Source organism: Populus euphratica, unplaced genomic scaffold (genome assembly GCF_000495115.2).
Source record: "Populus euphratica unplaced genomic scaffold, PopEup_1.0 scaffold946.1, whole genome shotgun sequence".
In the NCBI taxonomy this organism is placed as follows: domain Eukaryota; kingdom Viridiplantae; phylum Streptophyta; class Magnoliopsida; order Malpighiales; family Salicaceae; genus Populus; species Populus euphratica.
In genome coordinates this window covers 4,631-12,404 of record NW_011500815.1, presented here as the reverse complement: position 1 = coordinate 12,404, position 7,774 = coordinate 4,631, and the positions used below count along the sequence as shown (strand labels likewise).

Here is a 7,774-nt window from a genome sequence, read left to right as displayed (position 1 = left end):
CATTTTTATCAAGGTTTTATATTATCATTTTGCACTTGAAGTATCAATAACTCCTTAACTAAAGCATGTTTTATAATAATATATCTAATAATATAAGATACCTTTAATTTATGGTAAATGTTTATTTTAAATGCAGGCCTATCACATAAATGAAATGATAGATTGATGAGTTGAAGTATTAAAATTGAAAGGATATAAACCACTTGAATACATGAAAGTTGTAGGAAATTATCTCAGCTTTCCAGGAAAAACAAATGAGGTTATTTGGGTTTCTAGAACTCCAGATGTGAGCCAAACATTGAACAGTGTACGGGCTATAGGATAGATTCATACTTCTTTATTGTTGCTACATTTTGGATTTGAAAATGACCTTTTTAAATCTTGGGCTTCATATGAAAGTTGTAGGCCTATGTCTTACCTTTTCATCCATATAAAGTGGACCTAAATCTGAGATCTACAGCTCTAGATATGAACCAATTACCAAACAATGTTCTGGTTTGGATTGCACAAATATCTTTTTTTTAAGTTTGGCCATCTCTTTGTCTTTTCAATTTCAGTTCTTAAACTCATCAATCAATCCTTTTATTTATGTGATAGGCCTGTATTTAAAATGAACATTTACCACAAATTAAATCTATCTTATATTATTAAATATGTTATTATAAAACATGCTTTAGTTAAGGAGTTATTGATAATTCAAGTGCAAAATGATGATATAAAACCTTGATAAAAATATACTTTTAAGTACTAATCACGCTGCTAGTGGTGGCGGCACGTGAGATCCACGCGTTGCCACTATTCCTATAACCCTAGAAGCTTTTAGTGTGGTTTCTAAGTTCCAGCAACTATTGTAAATCATCTTGTGAATTTCAGAAGGCCTATTTTGCAAATTCTAGAAGTTTGATGAGTGTTTTAGTTGTTTTTAAATTTTGAATTTTTGTTTTTTTATAAATATGTAATTGTGGGGTGTGTGAGTAAAAAACATATAGTAAAAAAGAGTGTGTGTGTGTTGCATTTTCTTTCTATTTTTTTTTTATCTTATGTTAAATAGATGGTTAAAAAGGAAAAAAATAAAATAAAAAGATAGAAAATTAATTAATCAAATGTTTTAATTGTATACAACCAACTTTTAAAAGTTTTTTCATACATATTTTTTAAAAAACAAAATTGTGTTTTTAGCATGTTTTAGAAAAAAAATATAAAATAAATATTGTAACTAGTTTATGATTATCTATTAGATTTGACTAAAATAATAAAAATCCCTTAACAATTAATTTATCAGGAATCAATTGTATCTAGTAAATAAATGCGACACTAAAATTTGAACCTTGAAATGATTATGATTTAACTTGATAAGATAAAGATTTCATCATAAAAAAAGATTTGACTTGAGTCTTAAATGAGACTAACATATAGAAACATAACTTAGATTAACAATCAATCAATAATGCAATTTACTTTAGGTAGGGAGTATCAGGGATGATGCGTCTTTTCCTTATATAACTAGTCCCCTTACCCATGCTTTATAATATTATAGATTTCCTAGTTATCATTAGGTGGTGACTTCTCTAATCATAATTTTATGATTAAATAAATAAAAAATCTTTAACTCCAAGAGACAGTTCCGACTTTCGATATCGTGTACATCACAATATATATAAAAATAAAGAAAAACCAAAAGAAAATAATAAACTTACGAAAGAAATTTATTGAAAGCAAATGAAAAACTTGAAAAAGAGTCACAAAGTGCAGAGCTTGAAAGATAAGGAAGATAAAGTATTTGATTGGAGGTAAGCAAACATATACATAAACATATTAGTTTGCTCATCAAAAGGAAAATTATTGATTTAGGTTATGTTAATCTTTTTAGTTATTAGTTTATTATTATTGCAAAGTATTTTTGTTCAAGGATTGTATTGATAAAACACATGATGAAACAAGTTTGATGATTGTAATTTATTATTAAAGAAGCCAATAAAAAAAATAATTTGTCAATTGATATTTTTTATATAAAATTTAAGGATATCACCTCATATTTTAGTGTTTTTAATCTTTGAAGAACTTAACTTATAAGAAATTATGTTATCATTCATTTTTAATTACGTTTAACACTCTAATTTATCTATAGGATGGTTTTAATTTGAAGTTGCTAGGAACCATCAACCACCGACAGCAAACTAGGTGGCACGTCAAAAAACCATATATATAAAATAAAAAATAAAGGGAAATGAAAAATTATTGTTGTCTATTTTTATTATTATCTAATTAAAATAAAATTAATTTATTTGATCTAGTTATATTATATTTATAACCGGCGTTGCAATTTTTTCTTCATTTTATAACACATGCTTGTACACCTGAACAGGATTGTTAACGAACCCAGGCGGTACCGTCTAGTATTTTTATATGCTAAATTCTAAAGCTATATCATCATATATTTGTTTGTGTACCATTGTCTTCATGTACTCATTAATCATATTCAATATCAAGTTTTCCTCGTTCAAACTTGTACCAAAAGGGCGAAAACTTTGATTTCTAGAAACAAATCGAAGAATCCAAGTGATAAGCATAATCTAATCTGTGTGTTTCCCTTTAATTTTCTTTGAGCGAGTCGTCAAACTGCGGCCAGTGTACATTATCAGGTCAACAGGGGCGGCTTACCTGCCCATAGTTGCTTCTAAGCCTTTTCGTTCTCCCATCCGGAGCACATACAGAAAGTAAGAGAGAACATCATTACTTGAAATTGATTATCTTACAGAGCACACGAGTTTTAAAATACTGTTTTTTTTTTCTATAAGACACCATTTAAATTATTAATTACTCTCGTAATACAATCAATCCCTTTTACTATGGTATAGTATAATAGTTGTTATTTAAGAATAAACATACAAACAAATAGGATATACATAAAAGCATGGCAATCATTTCTTCCATGTTAGGTTTGGTCTAACTGCAGCTTGCAGGTCCTCTGCTTCAACCAAGACTAATATACTTTGGATAACTTCGTCCATTTTCAAATAGGCTGTATATTTTTTCTAAAAGGGGTTGTAAGGAAGTTATCAAAACTCCATCTTTTATGAAGCTGAAGGTATAAAAAAGAAAAAGTTAGCTCGACTAATCATGAAAGAAGAAGAAAAAACTGATAATTTTTGGCAGGTTGTAGTATTCATGCTCTTAATCTTGATTAAAGGTACGTTCTAATTCAAAAATTTGTTTAGATTCCTTTCTTGTTTTATTCTAATTTCTAGGATTAGATGATAGTATTCCTTTATGACTGTATCATTTCTTTGATTGATAGTACGAGTGTTCAGACATGAGTCCATCACATTTCTCTAACATCATTAATTAGTAATAATTTATTTGTTGGTGTTTAATATTCTTTCATGGTGTTCAAAAAGCTTTCCTAAGAGTTTTACATGCACTGTACACGTGCATATGCATAGGATTTCTTCAGGATTTTAACGTTGTGAGTATTTGCAACACCCAAGAATGATTCATATTCGAGGAATTAAGATGGTGTTGACTTGACTAGAATTTTCTTGTCCTGCTAATTAATTGCAGGTTCAGTGGTTGTGGCTGGAGATTCTCTTGACACGGATAGACAAGTCCTTCTAGACCTGAAATCATTCCTCGAAGAACGCAACCAAGTAAACAGAGGACCGTACTCTCAGTGGAACCGGCAGAGCTCAAATCCCTGCACCTGGTCTGGAATCCTATGCACACATGATGGTTCAAGAGTTAGTGCCATTAACTTCACTGCCAGTAACATCTCTGGAGATCTGTATAACAACTTCTCGTCTCTGACGGCACTGACTTACCTTGATCTTTCTCGAAACACTTTTACTGGTGCTGTTCCTAGTGATTTGAGCAACTGTCAGAATCTTGTTTATCTCAACCTCTCACATAACATCATTGAGGGTGAACTCAACTTGACTGGCTTGTCTAAATTGGAGACCCTTGATTTGTCTATGAATAGGATTTGCGGGGGAATTCAGTTCAGCTTTCCAGAAATTTGTAATAACTTAGTTGTGGCAAATGTTTCAGCGAATAAATTCAGTGGTAGGATTGACAATGTCTTTGATGGCTGTTTGAAATTGCAGTTCCTTGATTTAAGCACGAACTTTTTCAGTGGGGAAATATGGAAAGGTTTTTCTAGGCTCAAGGAGTTCTCTGTGTCTGAGAATTATCTCAGTGGAGAAGTTTCAGAGTCATTCTTTTCTGAGAATAATTGTAGCCTGCAAGTATTGGACTTGTCAGGAAACAATTTCACCGGTAAGGTACCAAGCAACGTATCAAATTGCAGAAATTTGGATATTTTGAATCTGTGGGGAAACAATTTCAATGGACAAATTCCATCAGAGATAGGCTTGATTTCAAGTCTTAAAGGTTTGTTCTTGGGGAACAACACATTTTCTCCCAACATACCAGAGTCTCTTTTGAACTTGGGTAACTTGGTCTTTTTGGATTTGAGCAGAAACAATTTTGGGGGTGACATACAAAAGATAATGGGGAGATTCACACAGCTGAAGTTTCTAGTGTTACATGGGAACTCATATACCGGTGGCTTATATTCTTCAGGCATCCTCAAACTAGCTAATCTTGTTCGATTAGACCTGAGCAACAACAACTTCACGGGTCCATTGCCTGTTGAAATCTCTGAAATGCACAGCTTGAAGTTCTTGATCCTAGCGTATAATCGATTTGACATCACCATACCTCAAGAGTACGGAAATTTTCAAAGCTTGCAAACTCTCGATCTCTCCTTCAACAACCTAACTGGTCAAATACCATCTTCTCTTGGAAAGTTGAGGTCGCTCTTGTGGTTAATGCTTGCAAACAATATGTTGACAGGTGAAATTCCGCCTGAATTGGGAAACTGCAGTAGTTTGTTGTGGTTGAACCTTGCCAACAACCAGCTCTCTGGCAGTATTCCACATGAATTGATGAATGTTGGAAGGGAGCCCACACCAACATTTGAATCAAACAAGCAGGATGAAGGCATCATTGCTGGCTCGGGTGAATGTTTGACAATGAAGAGGTGGATTCCTGCAGATTATCCCCCATTCAGTTTTGTATACACAATCCTAAATCGGAAGACTTGCAGAAGCATATGGGATAGGTTGCTTAAAGGGGTTGGCCTTTTCCCAGTATGCGCTGCAGGATCTACTATCCGTACGTTTCAAATCTCAGGTTATCTTCAATTGAGCGGCAACCAGCTTTCTGGAGAGGTACCAGGAGATATTGGTAAGATGCAGAGTTTCAGTATGTTGCATTTGGGTAACAATGAGCTCAATGGTAGGCTCCCTCCCCAGATTGGAAAATTGCCACTTGTAGTCCTAAACCTCACCAAAAACAACTTCTCAGGTGAAATTCCAAATGAAATTGGGAACACCAAATGCTTACAGAATCTGGATTTATCTTACAACAACTTCTCAGGCACGTTTCCTGTTAGCTTAAACAACTTGAGTGAGGTGAGCAAGTTCAACATCTCATATAATCCTTTCATTTCTGGTACTGTCCCAACAACTGGGCAGTTGGCAACATTTGAGAAAGAATCCTACCTTGGTGATCCACTCCTGAAACTTCCTAATTTTATCATCAACTCAACGGATCCTCCGCCCAACGAATATCCCAAAATGAAGAAGAAAGAGAATAAAAAGTGGATTGCAGTTTTGGTGCTGTTAACAATGACTATGACTTTCTTAATCTGCGGACTTGCTTCACTTTTTGTTTGCATGCTGGTGAAAAGTCCACCAGAATCACCAAGATACCTCTTTGAGGATACCAAATACCGCCAGCATGACTTTGAATCTAGTTCAGGGAGTTCATCTCCCTGTTTTTCAGATACAGTTAAGGTCATACGTTTGGACAGAACAGCATTCACTCATGCTGACATTTTGAAGGCAACAGACAGTTTTTCAGAAAGTAGAATCATCGGAAAGGGAGGGTTTGGAACAGTTTACAGAGGAGTATTGCCTGATGGAAGAGAGGTAGCAATTAAGAAGCTACAAAGAGAAGGAATTGAAGGTGAAAAGGAGTTTAGAGCTGAAATGGAAGTTCTAACCGGAAATGGCTTCGGCTGGCCTCACCCAAACCTAGTGACACTTTATGGGTGGTGTCTTTATGGTGCAGAGAAAATATTGGTGTACGAGTACATGGAGGGTGGAAGCTTGGAGGACATTATATCAGATAGGATGAGGCTGCCATGGAGGAGGCGTATCGACATAGCAATCGATGTGGGACAAGCATTAGTATATCTTCACCACGAGTGCTCCCTTGCTATTGTGCACCGTGATGTCAAGGCTAGCAATGTCCTGCTGGATAAAGATGGCAGAGCGCGAGTCACAGATTTTGGCCTCGCTAGATTTGTTGATGTTGGGGATAGCCATGTAAGTACAACGGTGGCTGGCACTATTGGGTATGTTGCGCCGGAATATGGTCAAAGTTTGCATGCGACCACCAAAGGTGATGTGTACAGTTTTGGGGTATTGGCGATGGAACTGGCAACAGGGAGGCGAGCTGTGGATGGAGGGGAAGAATGCCTATTGGAATGGGCTAGAAGAGTGATGGGAAGCTGGAGATATGGATTCAGTAGAGCTAGGATACCAGTAGTGCTTCTGGGCTCTGGGTTAGTCGAGGAAGCAGAGGAGATGTTTGAGCTACTAAAGATTGGGATAAGATGTACCGCGGAGGCACCACAGTCTAGACCCAACATGAAGGAGGTGCTAGCTATGCTAATAAAATTATCATGTAGCAGACCAGGCCGCCGGGAGATTTCATTCCTCTCTCAAGCTGATTTTCAAGATGAAATGAGATAAATGGTCATGAATAGATAGGCTAGTCAGGTGGTTCGTTGTCTTTTGTACAGTCTGTATTGGATTTATGAATATCATACCCACAACAAAAATAAAAAAACCCAAAGTTTTTATAATCTCATTAAATAAATTTAAGGTTATTTATAAATTTATTACTTAAAAATATAATTTTCTTAGACTTTATATAATTCTTCAAAGATGCAATAGAATATCCAAATACGTAGTGGAAAAACAAGTTACTCCACTTATATGAAAATACAATATTACCATCAACCACACAATAAACAACACAAAAACCATCTTAAAAACCAAAAATAACCAAAATTTTTATTTTTGACTTTAAGGACATTTAAGTAATTATTGCGATATCACAATCGCACAAATTAATTACTCTAACTTAAAACACAACACAAAAAATAATATAGAGCAAGCAAGGGATCGATCCTACAAGGAAGATTTAATTCAGATTTTTATGTTATACGCTATGTAATTGAGAGGTTTTTGATTTATAATGATCTAAACTATGGAAGAAATTAAACTAGCAAACAAAATCAATTGAAACCAAAATTTATCAAGAAAACAAACCTTAGTCACAAGCACATATCCACCAACGGAAATTAAAACCGATCCTTGAAACGAAACTATAATTTATATTCTGAATTTTTATCTTTTCTTAACATTAGTTAATTAACGGATCCGTCGTATAACTAACTCTAACCAATAAACAATCATAATGTTCACATTAATGATTTAGTTCAATGGCAGCCCTAAAAACTAGATATTTGAGTGTTTTCCCCAAGTTTAATAATGTAATTCCGCCACAATTATCAAGCTTAGTTACTTCACAAGTTCATATATTACAACTCCAGTTTTGATATCAAACTTAGCAATATATTGTTCACAATAATAACTTAGAGTCCGCTCTAGTAATTATCAACAACAATCATAAAAAATATGTA

At 34.4% G+C, this 7,774-nt stretch overlaps 1 protein-coding gene across 1 annotated transcript; it reads left to right on the top strand.

Annotated features, from left to right (window-relative positions):
* The first annotated feature begins 2,783 nt into the window (after positions 1 to 2,783).
* On the top strand, positions 2,784 to 6,900 carry LOC105116457 (probable LRR receptor-like serine/threonine-protein kinase At1g74360). The gene is made up of 2 exons (XM_011013831.1): positions 2,784 to 3,190; positions 3,562 to 6,900. The coding sequence occupies exons 1-2, from the start codon at positions 3,121 to 3,123 to the stop codon at positions 6,816 to 6,818; spliced, it is 3,327 nt and encodes a 1,108-aa protein (XP_011012133.1). The 5' UTR covers positions 2,784 to 3,120; the 3' UTR covers positions 6,819 to 6,900.
* Positions 6,901 to 7,774: the final 874 nt, after the last annotated feature.

Coding starts and splice junctions, on each gene's coding strand:
- LOC105116457 (XM_011013831.1), top strand. CDS start 3,121: ATGAAAGAAGAAGAAAAAACTGATAATTTTTGGCAGGTTGTAGTATTC. Junction 3,191..3,561: donor GCTCTTAATCTTGATTAAAG/GTACGTTCTAAT, acceptor AATTAATTGCAG/GTTCAGTGGTTGTGGCTGGA.